Here is a 16,360-nt window from a genome sequence, read left to right as displayed (position 1 = left end):
ATTCTTTATCACTAAGTCGCCTAAAGTAGATTATCTTTAGTTAAGACTTTAGTTAAGGCTGCCTAGAGCAAGAAAAAATCCATCGTCAAGCTGTGATCCTGCGTCATTCAACTTTAGCGCGGCAACTACATTTGGTGCACTGCTCCGTACATATTTCATATCTGCGGCATATATTAGGTAGGTACGATCACAACCTTACCGTCTTATACCAAGCACAGCCATAAGGAAGCATTGTAGATTATTGGATTTATCTCAGTTGAAAAGGTCCTACCATGGAATCCGATCGTGGTTTATTCTCGCAGCACGACAAACCACATAAAAAGGAGTCTTTACTCGAAAAGATCGAGCACAAGGTCGAACAGAAGCTTGGTGGCAATCAACACCAACAACAACACGGCTACGGCGAACCGAACCAGAGCTATGGTGGTCCCCCTCAAGGCCATCAGCAGGGCTACAGTCAGCAGAGTCAGGGCTTTGGCAATCCCCCTCAGGGCCAGCATGGCGGCGCATATAACCACGGCTACGGAAACCAAGGACTAGGCCATCATCAGCAGGGTGGTTTCGAGCCAGGTCGTGGAGGCTTTGAGAGCGGTCGAGGTGGTTATGGAGGTGGAGGTGATGGCGGCTTCGGCGGTGGCCCAGGGGGATTCAGCGGTGGCAACCATGGCGGCAGACAGGAGTTCGGCGAAGGGCGAGGTCATGGTTTCGAAGGTGGAAGTTTCGGTGGAGGTCGCGGCGGTGCTTTCGGAGGCGGCGACTTCGGTGGAGGACGCGGAGGATTCGAAGGTGGCAGAGGAGGCGGACACCATGGAGGTGGTGGGCGCGGAGGCGGTTGGTAAGGTGTATGAGCCTTTAGCGGTCGAACAAGTCCCACTGTTAGCTATTGCAGGGCAGAACCCAGGTTCCCAATAACTCCAGTTAGAAGCGACCCTCGTGAGGACGTAGTCAGAGTAGACGTACCATGTACGGAGCACTGTTGTACTTAAGGTGCGCATAGAATTAGGCACATCATAGCACAAGCGATGGCGCACGACGGCCGCACCAGCCCATGATGGCCCTTACCAATTGGCTCAGTGCCGAGACGCCTGGGAGCACCCCCACAACCGGTGAGCAGCGGGTGATCGGACACCTAACTTAGCTCGCGCGAGCCGGTGATGAGCATAGGGCGGCACAGATTGTACTTTCCTTGGCAGGCTTCCAGTTTAATCGTCAATTTTGCGCAACCATCCACTGCTGGAAGTACGCACGAGGCTGCTTCCCAGTCTCGAGACTTCGCGGCATGTAGTCCAGTAGTCGACAAGATGTCATCGCCGAATCCTTCACTCTTCTCCTCGCCGACGTTCATCTTCCTGTTGGCCTTCGTCCTTCGGGCAGTGCTCCTCGTTTATGGAATATACCAGGACTCAGTCTCGGCCCTGAAATACACGGACATCGACTACTATGTTTTCACAGACGCAGCTCGCGCCGTCTCTAGAGGGTCGTCACCCTACACCCGAGCGACATATCGATATACCCCTCTACTCGCTTGGATCCTGCTCCCTACAAGCTGGGGTGGACTGTGGTTTCATTTCGGCAAGACAATCTTCGCTCTGTCAGACCTGATCGCTGGTTGGCTTATTCTGATTCTGTTGAAGAGGAGGGGATTACATGAGGCCCGGGCCCTTGGATACGCCAGCGTGTGGCTGCTCAACCCCATGGTCGCAAACATCAGTACTCGGGGAAGTAGCGAAGGCTTTCTCTGCGTACTGGTCATGGCACTGCTCTGGGCGTTCGAAACCAGACAAATACTCCTGTCGGGCGTGCTCCTCGGCCTAAGCGTTCACTTCAAGATATACCCTTTCATTTACGGAGCAAGCATGCTGTGGGCGTTGGGTCCGGCCACCAAGACGTCTCCCGGGACTGCGATCTTTCAGCGAACGTTGCAGTTCATGAACCGCGATCGCATACTGCTTGTAGCTACCTCGCTCATCACATTCACCGTGCTCAATATTCTCATGTACAATATCTACGGGTCTCCATTTCTCCAGCACACTTTCTTGCATCACCTTACTCGAATCGACCATCGACATAACTTCTCACCATACAACACGCTTTTGTATCTCTCTTCGGCTCAATCGACCAGCCACTTTACGAAGAGCTCCTCCTTCTCATTCGAGTCCTTTGCGTTCGTGCCGCAACTCCTGCTATCCACGGTTCTCATTCCAATTGCTCTTGCGAAACGAGATCTACCACGAACAATGCTCGCCCAGACTCTCGCGTTCGTGGCCTTCAACAAAGTCTGCACTTCGCAATACTTTCTCTGGTATCTCGTCTTCCTGCCACTGTATCTACCAGACTCGGCGCTCATCCGACGGCCTGGACTGGGAACAACTGCGTTGGCGCTCTGGATCATCGGTCAAGCGGCGTGGCTCCAGCAGGCTTATGAACTTGAATTTCTGGGGAAGAGCACATTCGTTCCTGGCCTGTTTGCGACAAGCCTCGGCTTCTTTGTCATCAATTGTTGGATCTTGGGCGTCATTGTGGCGGATGAGAGGGACATAGCAAACAAAGGGTCACCGGATGAAGCGTCGAAGCAGTCTGCGAAGTCGGAACGGGTACTCGTTATGCCACCTGCATCGGAGAACGGTAGCACTGGCTTTGCGATAAAGGGCAAGGAGCCGGTTCGGAGGGCGCGTGCGGATAGTCATATTGACACGAGCAATCTTGCGAAGGTGCATTTGGGACCTAGGGATAGGGTTTTGAAAAGCAACTGATACCAGTCCAACAGCGGCTGAGGACATGCTGGCACAGTATTCATCCGAGCTGTAGGCTTGGCCTAGATATGGATCGAGTGAACAATAGCTTTCATGCTCGAGATGTCAGTCAAGTTGCCTTCGCAGTGCCTTGGTTATACTGATCCCGCCATCCACCGTCCACCGTCAATAACCCTTTGGACCTGTGCTTCCATTTCAGAGACCCGAGAGCATATTTGAGACATCCGTATTTCCAAGACCAATAAGCTGCACTCGAAAAGACCTCGACTTGAGCGAAGTAAAACTACGAGGCCGAACTTTGCGGATACCTCTTTCTTAAAGCGGCAGGACTGGCTGCATGCAAGGCTGCCTCATCGCTCAACTCGACTCAATTTTTGTTTGTTTGAGCATACCCATATTCCGCCCCTATTCAACAATCCCAACGTGCAAAGTCGAACATGGCAGGCCAAAAGCGATCACACGATGGCATGAACGTCGATCAACAACCTTCCAATTCCTCGCCGTTTGTGCCCATGTTCGAAACTTTCCGAACGGAGTTGGACGAGCATCATGATCGACGTGAGAGGGTCATCAAAGTGTCCAGAGATGTCACTGCGCAGAGTAAGAAGATGTGAGTCTATCACGTTGCTCACCCCGAAAGGGTGCTAATTTGGAGAATAGTATTTTTGCATTGCAGAGGTAAGCAAAGCATCACCACGCAATTCACGTTTTGGGTCTCTTTACTGGGGAGTGGGACGTTTGAACACCCAAACATGGCACCGTTTAGAAATTAGAAGTCCCGGAGATGCTGATTAGGCTCTTTGTGTGGTAGGGTACGAGAGATCAACCGTCCCATCCACGCCAGCATATCCAAAACCATCACGCCCATGTACAACACTATTCGAGAACTCTTACAGTCCGTCGTGCCAGACCTGCAGAGCATAAATGCGAACCGGTACAGAGGCAACATTTCTGGTGGGATCCAGGAGTTCATGGAGGCCGTTCTGTTCCAGCACTACCTCGAACAGCGGACGGTGATGCGGTTCGACGATGCGCAGCGACAACTTCCCGATGGCATCGTGCTCACGTATGAAGATTATGCGCTGGGCGTGTTCGACATGACGGGGGAGCTCATGAGATTTGCGATCACTTACCTTGCGACGAATGGGCAGTTGCCCGGAGTCAGTGGTGGAGACGACGCTGCGGAAGGCTCTGGTGGAGGATCGATACTGGCGGATTTACAAGTCCTCAGGAGCGAGCTGGAGAAATTGGATGCGAGTGGGAGTTATGGGCTCAATAAAGACTTTGCTACCAAGATGAAGACGACAAGGGCGAGTGTGGAGAAGGTTGAGAATGGTGTGTATAGTATGATCGTCAGAGGCAAGGAGAGGCCGAAGGGGTGGAGGCCGGACCTTGGGGAGGATAAGGATAGAGAGAGGCCCGAGGTTGAGAGTTATTAACCTTGGTCCTGATGCTGCTCACCTGAAGGTATCCGAGAGTGTTGATGTCCATGACGAGAAAAGAGTTCTGCGAGATGCCGCGTGTTCGGTCAGAGGAAGGATACATGGTGTCCTGTGCAGAGGGAAGTGCTGGTTAACGCCCTCAGTTTCGGCACTGGGGAGGCAATTCCGGACCGCGAAAATATGTCACAGCGCTGTTCATGCAAAAGGGATTGGCAAGTTCCAAATGCTGGGCTATATTATGAGCTACTGAAGCATTTGTTTGTCTGTTTGCCATCAACCTTGCCGATGCCACCACATCACATCATGTCTGAGCCAAAGACAACAGATATATCGCTTGTTTATTCCTTGACCGGATTCTCATCTGCTTCCAGGATACCCTCTTTGACCAACTGTTCCGGCTTGGGTCTCTGCTGTATCTTCTGTTCGAGGCTATCGGCTCGCATGTGCTTCTCGAGACTGCGTTGGCTGGCTTGTAGGGCGGGGGCCGCCGTGGAATCGGGGAGAATGTTTCCTAAGAGGGTATCAGCGTCGACTGCCTGAAGCGTGATCCGGAATGCTTACTCTCGACCAACTCCTCACGATCCGGCCGCTTCTCGAGGTTCTTCTTCAGGCTGTCATAGTGTTGTTGACGCTCAAGTTCCAGCTGCTTGGCTTGGAGGGACCTGCGCAGGGAACGTCAACAAAAGCAGCCTGTGTAGCAACGTTTAACTCACGGAGCAGCGTTTGTGTCGAGCAGGATGTGTCTGTTCTTCAGATCCTGGGCCTCTGGTCGCATCTGCAAGTGTTTCTCGAGGGAATTGCGGCGCTCGAGGGGTGAGATGGGACTCTCGTCGACCTTGAGGTCGGGCGTGTTCTCTTCCTTCAGATCGTTCGACATGATGTAACAGTATTCTTCGGCCGCGGTCGATCGCTTCAATTCTGTCAGGGAAGCTTACTTGAGGAGGCAAGTGTTTGTAGAAGCAGTCGCTCGTAGTAAGAAGCTGAGAACCAAGGGCCTCGTCTGACGTCGGTATTGATGACCCAGCGCAGGCTGCCAATGACAACGAGAAGTGGGCATGCCCTGTTGATCTTTGTCCTTGTGAGACGTCTTGTGACCTAGCCCCTCCTATGCTCCAAGGATCGTACTAACCACGGGATGAACCTTTTAGGCACCCGAGCCCGCTAATAATCCGCCATCACTGCCTAGGAACTAGCTTGGGTGATTAACGGTTAACTGCAGCTCTGGGTGCAGCTGGCTTAATTACTGCGCGTCACGCGTCACAATGAAACGTTGATTGCCCAGGATTGCAGTGTTTGCCTGCGCTGGGGAAATTGTCCATTATATTTCCAGGAGCATCTCACTCGCAGGAATATGAGACTTCCTCTCAAGCGATGACACCTGTCGACATAATTCCTCCAATGTCCTCATCATGTGGATCCTCGAGTCAAATGGAGACTTCCTCCAGGGCAAACGCATGTGGCTCAAGCCTGGCCAGCGATACCTGTTTGGAAGAGTGAGAAAAGAGGGGGTTCTATTTGCAATTGATCACAAGACAGTCTCGAGGAAGCATTTTGTTATTGAGGTGGACAATGTCAAGGAAGGTGATGCGGGACAAATCCACGCAAGAACAAAGATCAGAATCATCGACCAAAATTCCAAGAGTGGCACCACCGTCAATGCTGAGACTATAAAGGGCGGCTCCAAAGAGTTGAAAGATGCTGAGAACTCGGTACGACCGGGCACATTTCCGAGCGAGATCGTCATCAAATGGCACCCATGCGTCCTCACCTTCAGCCTTCTCAAAAAAGAGATCAAATTGGGTGTCCTCAAGACCAAGCAGGCCAGGGTCGAAAGCCTCGATATCAAGGCTATCACCGATTTCTCCTCTGACAATACGACTCATGTGGTGGTAAACAAGCGAAACACCGCAAAGGGTTTGCAGGGTTTGGTTGCAGGCAAATACTTGGTCGCTGAGTCGTTCATCGACGCACTGGAGTACGGTGCCACCCCGCAGAATCTCAGCCAGGAAGAAAACCTCTCTCTTCTGGAGACGGACTTTGATAGTGCATGGCCGAATCCAAAGGACCATCTTCCCCCACCAGGGAAAGAGCCCAGCATCAGACCGGCAGAGTCCTATCAGCCAGACCCAGCACGAGCGACCATCTTTGAAGGCTACACTTTCGTCTTTGTTGATCAAACTCAGTATGACAACCTGCTTCCCGTCATCACTAGTGGTCACGGCAAAGCGATGATGTTCAAGATGGTCAATGGCGAGACGACTTCAAATAACCTGATAGACTTCCTTCAAAATGCGGCAGGTCACAAAGCTAATGGTCAACCCAAAACTACTGCAGAATCAAAGGTGGTGTTGGTTCGATGGTCAGGCAAAGACGACATCCAGGAGTGGATGAACGAGGTGATCAGTGAGACTGCTTTGAAAATGGATCAGCGAGCCATTGACCAGTCCGAGTTCCTGGATGCTATACTGGCGAACGATGCCGGACTGCTTCAACAGTCTATTCCTTTCGAAAGTACAAACGATGGCAAGGTTGCGCCTGCCAATTCTTTGGTCACAAGACAGCCCAGTGAGGTCCGAGCGAACACTTCATCAGAGAGAACCATGCTGGACAAACCCCACGCAACATCTGTCTCCTCAGCGCCGAGTGGAGCTGCACCAGATGATGTCGCAGAGAAGGTCTTTACTCGACTCGCAAACAAAACTACACCGGCAGCGGAACCGGGACAGTCACAAATCTCTTCTCGCAATGTCTCCCAAGCCAGCAGCAAGATAGAGAGTGCTCCTCGGCCGTTCTCCGGACCTCGATTTACGCAGAAGAGTGGCTTCAAGCATTTCGATGACGCTTTTGATCCGGATGAGATTATTGACTACGAGGGCGATGAAGACGACGAGGCCGAGGTTCTGAGCCCGGAAGCCCAACAGAAGATCCAACGACAAACAACGAAAATCAAGGAAGAACCACAGTCTGTGAAGAAGAAACGTCCTCGTTCGCCTAGTCCAGACGCAGAACATGCGTTCGCTGAAGAGATGGATGACCTTCTTCCAGCAGCTGCAGCATTCAAAAGACAGAGGACGGCACAAGCACGAGCCAACGGACAAGCTGGGAGTAAGCAGGCAGAGACAAGCCAAATGGCCGCGAAGAAAATCAAGAAAGAGCGCGAAATTGATGTTCGAAAGGTGGTCAAAGCAAAGCGCGAAGAAGAAGAGGAAGCTGCACGAAGGGAACAAGAGCAATTTGAGGCAATGGGCGACGTCGAGGACAAAACACCCGCCAACTTAGTCACTGTGGTAAACATGGAGCTTCCTTTGCGAGAACGGTCGAAGAACCTCAATAAAGTCAACGGTGCTCATGGTGACAACTGGGATCCTAAGTGGAATGGACGGACGAATTTCAAAGGGTTTCGTAGGAAGGGCGAACCCGCTCAACGTAGAGGGCACGCTACCAAAGTCATTGTCCCGCTTGTTGCGGTTGAGCAGCCTACCCAGGGCTTAGGTGATCAGTATTGGCCGAAGACAAATGGGGAGAAAGAGCGTGAGCATGAGAAGAAGAGGAAGGAGGAAGCGAAAAGTCGGAAGTCGCAAAGCCAGACACAGCGGTCAACTGGTACTCTCAGCGGAAGATCTAGGGTCAATGTCATTTCTGAGGACGAGGATGAGAATCCCGATGAGGTTGAGCCTCAAAACGACGATGGCGTTTCATCAAATTCTCCAGCCACGACTCGGCTTCAGCGTGAAGCTGCTGAAATTGTTGATCATAAAATTGATCCTGATACCCCAAGGCGGACACGTGCCGCTGACAAGAGTCAAGCCGAAAGCCGCCACGACACGACGCAAGCCGCAGCCACTCAATCATCCACCGCCAGCGGGAAAAGGCCTGCCTCTAGTACACTCGGCATGGACAAGGCCAAGCGCCAGAAAACACTACCTGTCACAGTCGTGCGAGGCAGCGACGGTGAGGATGATGACAGTGATGACATGAAATTCCGCTTTGGCTCGAGGGCGAGGAAGGGCCGGGCTGCTGCTAAAGGAAAGTGACCTTCGCTGAATTTGATGACGTTCGGCCAATTCGCTCCCGAGAAGTGGCACACGAAGATGGAAATATTGATACATCCAGACTACTTGTCGTGCGAATGCTAAGTGCTGGATGAAATACCAAATGTCCTCGAAATCCGCTTTCCGTGGGCTATTGATCTCGTCTCTGATCTGCTGCTCGTGCCTGGCGGAACAGCACCTCATTCTTCAGTCGCGGTCAAGGAGCTAACTAGAGCAGCACCGTTCAATCGGAGCTTCTGTTTTTGAGCAAGAAGAGGCTGCACCAAGATGAGGGCTGCATACTTCGGATGCCGTATAATAGAGTGAGTGGAAGCGAGGCTGAGCCCCTGAAAGCCTGAGTACCATTCGGCATCGCGGTGTGTCAGTGAAGGCCCCCATCACGCACCCTTTGGTTCGGTTCGCCGACTGCACGATGCTGTACCACTTCGGCTGTGCTTGATACTTCTACAGGTCTCTAAATCTTCCCGTACGCGACAATTGGGGTGCACCATACCGATCGACAATGGCGTGCTCTGATCGGAATTACGTTATTCCTAGCCGCGACGTGCTATGACTACAGTAACTTCCAAGGTTAAGAAGGATTACCCCTCTTTTGATGTCTGTACTTCCACTTCAATCATACTATTAACAGGATCATCTCATTGGAGAAACAGAGACGTACCTCCAGCCACAAGATGCCTTCGGCAATGTCTCAGTCGCCTCCACGGCTTTGCAAATGGGAACGGCCACCGAAGACGAGTTTTGATCTACCTTGGGCGGACATCAAAGTGATTGACATATCGACTTTCGATGAGCCCGGCGGGAAAGAGAAGCTAGCTGAGCAGCTTGGAGATGCGGTCAGGAGATATATCATTGTGTTTATCCATTCTATGGAGGCTGATGATGTTATAGGTCCATAAGACAGGCTTCTTCAGCATCACAGGGACCGGTCTTTCAGACCAAGAAGTGCAGCGACAGTATGACATTGGCCAGGCGTTCTTTGATTTACCTGTTGATAAGAAGAACCTGCCGGAATACCGCTGCGACTTTGCTAATGGCAACTTCTTCGGGTACCGAGCTGTATGTGGACTGCTGGATACATTTGTGAATCCAAGGGGTGATCTTGCTGATTTGGTGTACAAGGCCCACGAGAAGAAGATAATGTCTACGAATATAACAAACATCGAGGAGTCTTTCAATGTTCCCAAGATCATCCCACAGTACGAGAACGAAGTCCGGCATCCGTTCTTCGAACCCTATCGTCCTGAGATTGAAGACTTTTCCAGAGTAAGCCGAACGTTCCTTGTTGCGCCTCCACTCGCAATCACTACTTAATACCATAGCACTCCGAAATACCCACTCCCCTTTCAAATCAACCATGAGCACTCGCTCGAGGGCCTCGAACCGAGACTAACCGGGGACTGAACCGAGTAGAAAGCACTAAACATAGCCAGCAAAATCTTCACGCTCTTCTCTCTCATCCTCGAACTCCCGCCCGATTACTTCTCATCACGCCACGCGTACGACTCACCCTCCGAAGACCATCTGCGCTACATGACGTACCACCCGCGCTCCGTTGCCGACGACGCAAAGGTGCAAAATACCTGGTCCCGCGCGCACACGGACTTCGGCTCGCTCACGTTGCTGTGGAACCAAAACATCGCGGGTCTGCAGATCAAAACTTCAGCCGGTGAGTGGAAGTACGTCCCGCCCGTGCCCGGCGACGGCGGCGGCACCGGGATAATATGTAACGTTGGCGACACACTGTCGTTCTGGTCGGCCGGGTACTTGAAGAGCACGACGCACCGGGTGGTGCGGCCGCCGGAGGATCAGACACACGTGGATCGACTGGGATTGTTCTATTTCGTCCGCCCGGGCGATGATGTAGACATCAAGCCCGTCGCTAGTCCGCTGTTGAAGAGACTGGGGCTTGTGGGCGAGCGACAGGAGGAGGACAAAGAAAAAGTGACGGGGTTACAGTACGTCAGGGAACGGGTGAAGAGTTATCATAATCACTCGGATTATGCGGACATGAAGGGGAAGACCTTTAGAGTTGGGGACTTGGAGATTGAGGATGAAGCTGATTGAAGCAACAATCTACTACGTAGTACTGCTTGTTGTTGATGAGCGAACCAAAAAGAAAAATAAACATTAATCTGAGAATGTCAGATATTGGACTGCCCGAACGCCAACTCTGGCTTTCAATCCACGAGCAACCATCGAAACCAGAAAGTACCATCTGTCCCAGGGGAACGCCGTGTTTCTCCATCTATTACTCTTCTCAAGCCTTTTCTATAAGGTACAATCCGCTGTATTCTGTCTCAAGCATACCCATTGGGAGCGTACCCGTTGGGCCGGCCATAGTCATAGTTGTTGTACGGCCGTGGTGGGTAAAGCGGCACGGATGTCTCAGGCTGACCATGGTCATCCTCTTGTGAGAGAAGCATATCCCCGTCCCTCGATGAGCCGAGGATAAAATACCAGCTGAAGCAGAGTGCCAGAACCAAAGCCATCAGGAGTGCATCAAAGACATACAGCGTCCACTCGTGAGTGAAGAAATAGCCCTTGGATCCTCCGGCGAACTCGACGACGCGAGCAACGTTCCGCACCGAGATGATGACGCTGACAATGTACAGAACCCAGAGGCCCGTTTCCCACCTCATGCCCGAGAGTGGTTTCGAATTTTTGGAGCTGATGCGTCGCCGCATACGCCAATGCCACTTGACCGCGACGAACATAAAGAAAAAGAAGATCAGGACTTGAAGGATGAGGCCGGCCAACGCGACGTCCTTGCCAAGGTTTTCTTTGTCCTTGTCGTCAGACTTGGCATTGCTCAGGATGCTGGCGCCGATGGCTTGGACGAAGAAGCAGAGTACGTCGCCCAGGACGAATATCTTGGTGAGCCATTTGACTCGGATAGGCGAGAGGAGGGTGCAGCCGGGGGCCCTCATCAGCCGGCCGAGGGTCATGTATATTGCTGCAGCGAAGAGGGCGGGTGCGATGAGGATGAAGATGGTCTGCGCAGCGTAGAGCCATAGCTTGTCTTGATGACGGGCGGAGAGTTCGCGGAAGACGTAGCCGGTGACCTCCACTAAGATAAATCGTTAGTGGATGACGGCGTCGTACCGCAAGGGAGGAGATCCTTACAAAATGCTCCAAGGGCAAACGGAAGACAGAACCAGTGCCTTCGCAAAATCAGGAAAATGAGGTGGAGGATGCCGAGGATGGCGAAGATCCCAGCTGCGACACCAGCGAGTTTCCGGGAAGGGTCGTAAAGCCAGTATTTGGTGTTATCGTCGTCAATGGTCGCAGAAGTCGCCTTGACCTGCGAAAAGGTCGAATCGATCTGGGTTCCGGGAGCCATATTGATGATTGAACTTGATCACGTATGTGATTTGAAGTGAGCATCCTGAGGCTTCAAGGGGGGATTTGGGAGGATATATACTTCTCACCACATGAAGCAGCAGGGCTGAGCCAGGTACTACTAGCCTTGCTTTCCATTTCCTATTTCGTGCTTGTTTACTCTGCCACGTTTTGTTGCAGATCTCGACAAAGTTAGAAGCAAAACGTCACCTAGGATTATGTGCGTTGACTGAGGCTGGATAGTCAAAAGAAATGAAACGCTACCAGGGCGACGGCTTGCTCCTGCAGGCCTCAGATTGGGACATGGTCGCCGGCTGTTGGGGGCTGAGCTTTGAATGTATGGAGTCATTTCGGGATGGGATCGACAATAACGCGGTGCAAACCCTTTTGGGACTTGAGGCTTGTACAGACAGTGTAGGGAGTACTATGCGGGTTGATCGCCATGGACTCGCAAAAGGTCCCTGTATGATTGGAGGCCAGGGGCAGACGATCTCTTAGTTTCGGGGAAATGATCAGTCACAGCTCAATGCAGGAATAATGATACGAGTTAATCATTCGTGACAAGATACGGTTACGGAGGAGATGACTGGCCTGCCCCTGGTATTGAGTAAGTACTTAGCTTCGCATTTCTAACGTGAAAAGGAAAGAAGTCGGTGTGTTCGCGTAGTCATAAGACAAGGCTGAGGTCACTACAAGGCTGCGCTAGGCTTCTTTGGGTGAAACAATTGCCAGGCCACCCATTATTTCACTTCCTGCGTTTTCAGTCCTTCATTCTTTCATCGATCAACGCACCGTGTCCGCTAGTCTGCCTCGCTTTGTTCAGCTTCTCATCCAGGATGACAGCACACGCGGCCCCATGCTCGAGTGAGGACGGTTGTCTTCCCTGCACCTCCGGCTCTTCTTATGATCCTTGACTGATGGCGCCTTTGGGTCCGACCCGTCCAAGATTGGAGCCACCAGTTGCACGAGTAAATGGGCTGAATCCCATCACCAGGGAAGCGGTAGGTGGGCGCCTCATGGACATCCTGCGGACTCACGGACAACCCCTGGGCCCACGGGATAACTGCCTACTACAAGTAAATAGCTGCTCGCAGTGGTCCAATCATCTCCTACATCTGCCTCGTCAGAAAGGGTGGAGAAGGCATGAATTGCCGGAAGCGGATTGAGGTGCGAGCTGTCCCTCAATACCATGGCACCTTGCACTTCACCTCGAATGAGCTGTCCTAACGTTGTCTCCCGTTCCTTGCTTTGCTTACTTTGTTCAGAGAACCGCACCGTTATCCTGTTCCTGCAGCGAAATCCGAAGTCAATGCCATTCGTTTTTTAGCGCTACACAGCTTTGTATTCTTTTTTATCGTTTCTAACCTCTAGAGTCGTCCCGTCACCCACCTCTCGAAGGCTGTGCTGCCCAGACAGCACGCCTGGAGGCAGACCGCCATGACCTGTGCAAATGGCGTCGCACCCATTCTTTTCCCAATCACCAACGTCACAATCTCCAGCAACGGCTACACCCAAACACGGGGCATCCAGACCGGTATAGGGACACCGAGTCAGATATTCGCCCTGTGGCCGGCAACGAGTGTCAACAATGTGCTCATTTCAAATTCTGCGGGCTGCGGACCTTCGACCAACTACTCCTGCTATGGGTCAACTGGCGGCTCCTTTGATACTTCGAAGTCGGGCACCTACGACATGATGACACTCGCGCAATGGAACGGCAGTAAATCAGAGGTCGAGGAAGATGCAGATCTCTCATTCCTTTACTTCCAGGACGAGATACGCTTGTCGGACAACAGCCTGCTTCCTGGCTTTCCAATGGCTATGACCTCGCCCACAGATGGTAAGGCCGCGTACCTTGGAACATGCCAGAATCACGGCTAACCGTATCGCAGCTACACAAGGTACACTGCCACTAGCAGCGGACTCGACATTCCTGCAAACACTAGCCGAACAAAACCTCGCACCTTCACGAGCCTGGGGCTACTGGGCCGGAAGCCGGTCAGTACTGGCACCACAAGACGGCCTTTTGGTCATTGGCGGCTACGATCACAATCGAATCGCTACGGGCGCGACATTGAGAAACTTTACTTCCAACCCTCAATACGCAGGGTACATGACCATCCATGTGACCAATATGACATATGACAGCGGCCAGGGGCCTATCAGTCTATTCAACTCGTCATCCCAAGCCTTCGACAGCATCCTGAACACCGCATCCACAGACACTCTCCTGCCCGAGGACATTTTGAACACGTTCGGCAATGTCACTGGCGCAGGTAAAGACCCCGGAACGGAAGTCCTGTCCTGGTCTGCTTCGGACGGCCCGACTGGCAACGTCACCGTGACACTGGACGACGGCGCAGACGGCTACCAATTTACCATCCCTTGGTACGAACTCTTCCTACCAGACCGCAAATACGACGACAAAGGGTCCTACGTCTACAACAATGACAGCTTCGTGTTTACATCATTTGCCAGCGCCGACGTCGTCAGCGGTGGTATCTCGTGGTTTGGCAACGTCCTGTTCCAGGCCAATTACCTCGTCAACCTCGGCGACAGCAGCTTCCAACTGGCCCCAGCGAACACGTCCAACGTTTATGCGATCAATTACCCCGAAGGCGTGGAAATCAAAGCAATTTGCAACGAAACACAGCTAGCCGCGATAGGTAGCTCGATCACGAACGGCACAAGCTCGCCGATCAGCGGAGGTGTTATTGCGGGCATTGTCGTGGGGTGTATAGCCGCGGTGGCCATCGTTGCTGGGGGAGTATGTTCCTGGCTGTGGCGACGCAGACGGCAGAGGCAGCGTACGAACCCAGCCATGGCAACGAACACGCTCGAGAGAGACCCGTCGGGCAAGGCAGAACTAGATTCAACGGCTGCTATTGTTACACCTGCGGCCAGAGCAGAGTTGGCTCAAGAGGAGCCGGCGGAGGTCGAATTGCCGGCAGGGACGAAACCTGTGGAACTTGGGCACGCGCACGCACACCACGATACAACTACGGTAAGCACACTTCCTGTCTACTCGAGACAAGAAATGGAGCCGGTGGAGATGCCTGCCAAGCCTTTCGTGTGATCCTCCAGGTCATGGGCAAGGGCGCTCGATATCCTGAGTTTGTTGAAGGTCGAAGGATGGGGTTTTGGTGTGCGTGCTCCTGTACGGGGATAATCGTGTCGTGTTCTGATGTATACCTAGCGGAAAGCGTTGTTTGATAGATTCGTACTCCATTCCCTTGGTCTAGGATTTCTTGTCTTGCAGTATTCACCGCTTACCAAAACCGCCCCTTCATACGGTCCGATCCGAAGCAGAAGCAATCATCTACTACTCGTACGTAGTGGGTTACCGCCAGTACGAAGGCCCCTTGTACGCAAACATTTCCCACGCCTCATCCAGCGCAGTGACCACCTCTTCCGGCAAGGGGCCCTTCTCCAGATCGGCCAGATTGGTCTCGAGTTGACCGAAACTGCTCACGCCGATGATGATTCCATCGTTGCCCTCGCTCCCCACCTTGAGCTTGGAATGGTGCACGCACCACCGCAACGCGGTCTCCAGGAGTGTCAGGCCAGCCTTTTTGACCACGGGCTCGATGTGCTGTAGCGCGGCGAACGTGGTGTCGTGGAAGTATCTGTCTCGGTACATCTAATGATGAACAAGTCAGCGGTGGTGTTTTTCTTGCCGTTCAATACAATACACAGAAGCACCGGGGCGAGAAGAAAGGAAAGAGAAGAGAGTCGTCCGTACCTTCCCAGCCTTCGCGACATCCGCGAACCGTCCCTCTGGCGGAACGTCTTCTTTCGATTTATACTTGCCGCTGAACACGCCGCCAGCGAGCTATTCTCATGGGTCAGCACACACATCGCCGCATGTCAGCGCACATATCAGAGACCGACTTACCGGATTATATACGACCAGATCAATGCCGTACCTGTATGTCACCACCGTTAGCCCCGTCCATCCATGCATATCCCAATCGTCCTCGCCCTCCCCATACATACGGCTTCGGGGTTGGATGCTGAAGGGTGGTAAACTCACTTCCTACAACACGGGACAAGCTCCTTCTCAATATCCCGCGTGATGGCATTGTACATGGCCTGATAGATCGTCGGCTTCACCCACCCTCTTTCCTTGGCGATGTTCCAGACCTCCGCAACCTCCCACGCCGCAAAGTTGCTCAGTCCCAACTGCACGAACTTGCCTTCCTTGAACATGTCATTGCACGCCCCGAGCGTCTCTTCGAACGGCACACTCCGGTCCGGTGCGTGCAGGTAGAAGATGTCCACACAGTTCGTACCCAGCTCTTTCAGGCTCTTCTCCAGACTGGCGCGCAGTTTGTCGGGCGCATGGTCGCCGGGCTTGACCGGGTAGCATTTCGTCGCGAGGGTCAGGCCGCGGTCTTGCCACTTTGCCTGGTGTGTGAATCCTTCTTGTTCCCCGGCGATGTATGACCGTGCTGTGTCGACTTCATTGTACCCTCGCTGTTGCAGGTAGTCGAGGCATTTGTTGTACTCGTCCAACGTCGTGATCCGACCACCTTTGGACTCGGTCCCTGGTGGGCCAAAGGTCATTAGACCTAGGATTACCCGAGGCTTGTTGCTCGACATTGTCGAAGGTATGAGGGGCATCTTGGAAGCGGACGACGAAGAGAATGGGGAAAATTGGTGGTGGAGGGTTGCGAGACGGCTTGTCGCGACTTGAGTCGGCACTGTCGATAATGGTCTAAGGCTTCTGAGCATGGGTTTCGCGAGGGTAAGACTGGCAAGACGAGGCAAG

At 52.8% G+C, this 16,360-nt stretch overlaps 9 protein-coding genes across 9 annotated transcripts; 6 read left to right on the top strand and 3 right to left on the bottom strand.

The window, feature by feature from the left end:
• Positions 1-180: 180 nt before the first annotated feature.
• PV05_09977 (uncharacterized protein) lies at positions 181-1,004 on the top strand. The gene has a single exon (XM_013456365.1). It carries the CDS (start codon positions 273-275, stop codon positions 837-839), a length of 567 nt encoding a protein of 188 aa, XP_013311819.1. The 5' UTR covers positions 181-272; the 3' UTR covers positions 840-1,004.
• A 238-nt stretch (positions 1,005-1,242) lies between these two features.
• PV05_09976 (uncharacterized protein) lies at positions 1,243-2,952 on the top strand. Its single transcript, XM_013456364.1, has one exon. The coding sequence runs from the start codon at positions 1,302-1,304 to the stop codon at positions 2,751-2,753; it is 1,452 nt and encodes a 483-aa protein (XP_013311818.1). The 5' UTR covers positions 1,243-1,301; the 3' UTR covers positions 2,754-2,952.
• A 203-nt stretch (positions 2,953-3,155) lies between these two features.
• Positions 3,156-4,607, top strand: PV05_09975 (uncharacterized protein). The gene is made up of 3 exons (XM_013456363.1): positions 3,156-3,363; positions 3,414-3,431; positions 3,565-4,607. The coding sequence occupies exons 1-3, from the start codon at positions 3,191-3,193 to the stop codon at positions 4,190-4,192; spliced, it is 819 nt and encodes a 272-aa protein (XP_013311817.1). The 5' UTR covers positions 3,156-3,190; the 3' UTR covers positions 4,193-4,607.
• PV05_09974 (uncharacterized protein) lies at positions 4,083-5,245 on the bottom strand. The gene is made up of 3 exons (XM_013456362.1): positions 4,909-5,245; positions 4,757-4,857; positions 4,083-4,706 (listed from the first exon to the last, which is right to left on the bottom strand). Exons 1-3 carry the CDS (start codon positions 5,070-5,072, stop codon positions 4,534-4,536), a joined length of 438 nt encoding a protein of 145 aa, XP_013311816.1. The 5' UTR covers positions 5,073-5,245; the 3' UTR covers positions 4,083-4,533.
• A 359-nt stretch (positions 5,246-5,604) lies between these two features.
• Positions 5,605-8,229, top strand: PV05_09973 (uncharacterized protein; the record flags this gene model as incomplete). Its single annotated transcript, XM_013456361.1, has 1 exon — positions 5,605-8,229. The coding sequence occupies one exon, from the start codon at positions 5,605-5,607 to the stop codon at positions 8,227-8,229; it is 2,625 nt and encodes an 874-aa protein (XP_013311815.1).
• A 692-nt stretch (positions 8,230-8,921) lies between these two features.
• On the top strand, positions 8,922-10,314 carry PV05_09972 (uncharacterized protein; the record flags this gene model as incomplete). Its single annotated transcript, XM_013456360.1, has 4 exons — positions 8,922-9,083; positions 9,139-9,306; positions 9,370-9,513; positions 9,661-10,314. The coding sequence occupies 4 exons, from the start codon at positions 8,922-8,924 to the stop codon at positions 10,312-10,314; spliced, it is 1,128 nt and encodes a 375-aa protein (XP_013311814.1).
• A 188-nt stretch (positions 10,315-10,502) lies between these two features.
• PV05_09971 (uncharacterized protein) lies at positions 10,503-11,691 on the bottom strand. Its single transcript, XM_013456359.1, has 2 exons — positions 11,374-11,691; positions 10,503-11,317 (listed from the first exon to the last, which is right to left on the bottom strand). Exons 1-2 carry the CDS (start codon positions 11,588-11,590, stop codon positions 10,548-10,550), a joined length of 987 nt encoding a protein of 328 aa, XP_013311813.1. The 5' UTR covers positions 11,591-11,691; the 3' UTR covers positions 10,503-10,547.
• A 1,335-nt stretch (positions 11,692-13,026) lies between these two features.
• Positions 13,027-14,800, top strand: PV05_09970 (uncharacterized protein; the record flags this gene model as incomplete). The annotated part of the gene is made up of 2 exons (XM_013456358.1): positions 13,027-13,429; positions 13,482-14,800. 2 exons carry the CDS (start codon positions 13,027-13,029, stop codon positions 14,663-14,665), a joined length of 1,587 nt encoding a protein of 528 aa, XP_013311812.1. The 3' UTR covers positions 14,666-14,800.
• Positions 14,801-14,929: 129 nt separating this feature from the next.
• On the bottom strand, positions 14,930-16,323 carry PV05_09969 (uncharacterized protein; the record flags this gene model as incomplete). Its single annotated transcript, XM_013456357.1, has 4 exons — positions 14,930-15,229; positions 15,332-15,421; positions 15,485-15,515; positions 15,623-16,323. The coding sequence occupies 4 exons, from the start codon at positions 16,321-16,323 to the stop codon at positions 14,930-14,932; spliced, it is 1,122 nt and encodes a 373-aa protein (XP_013311811.1).
• Between the last annotated feature and the right edge of the window lie 37 nt (positions 16,324-16,360).

Source organism: Exophiala xenobiotica, assembly GCF_000835505.1.
Source record: "Exophiala xenobiotica strain CBS 118157 unplaced genomic scaffold supercont1.6, whole genome shotgun sequence".
NCBI lineage: Eukaryota > Fungi > Ascomycota > Eurotiomycetes > Chaetothyriales > Herpotrichiellaceae > Exophiala > Exophiala xenobiotica.
The sequence above is the reverse complement of the archived record's forward strand: the minus strand, read 5'-3'. Positions and strand labels throughout refer to the sequence as shown.

Coding starts and splice junctions, on each gene's coding strand:
- PV05_09974 (XM_013456362.1), bottom strand. CDS start 5,072: ATGTCGAACGATCTGAAGGAAGAGAACACGCCCGACCTCAAGGTCGAC. Junction 4,858..4,908: donor CTCGACACAAACGCTGCTCC/GTGAGTTAAACG, acceptor TTCCCTGCGCAG/GTCCCTCCAAGCCAAGCAGC. Junction 4,707..4,756: donor TCGTGAGGAGTTGGTCGAGA/GTAAGCATTCCG, acceptor ATACCCTCTTAG/GAAACATTCTCCCCGATTCC.
- PV05_09977 (XM_013456365.1), top strand. CDS start 273: ATGGAATCCGATCGTGGTTTATTCTCGCAGCACGACAAACCACATAAA.
- PV05_09975 (XM_013456363.1), top strand. CDS start 3,191: ATGGCAGGCCAAAAGCGATCACACGATGGCATGAACGTCGATCAACAA.
- PV05_09976 (XM_013456364.1), top strand. CDS start 1,302: ATGTCATCGCCGAATCCTTCACTCTTCTCCTCGCCGACGTTCATCTTC.
- PV05_09971 (XM_013456359.1), bottom strand. CDS start 11,590: ATGGCTCCCGGAACCCAGATCGATTCGACCTTTTCGCAGGTCAAGGCG. Junction 11,318..11,373: donor GTTTGCCCTTGGAGCATTTT/GTAAGGATCTCC, acceptor GATTTATCTTAG/TGGAGGTCACCGGCTACGTC.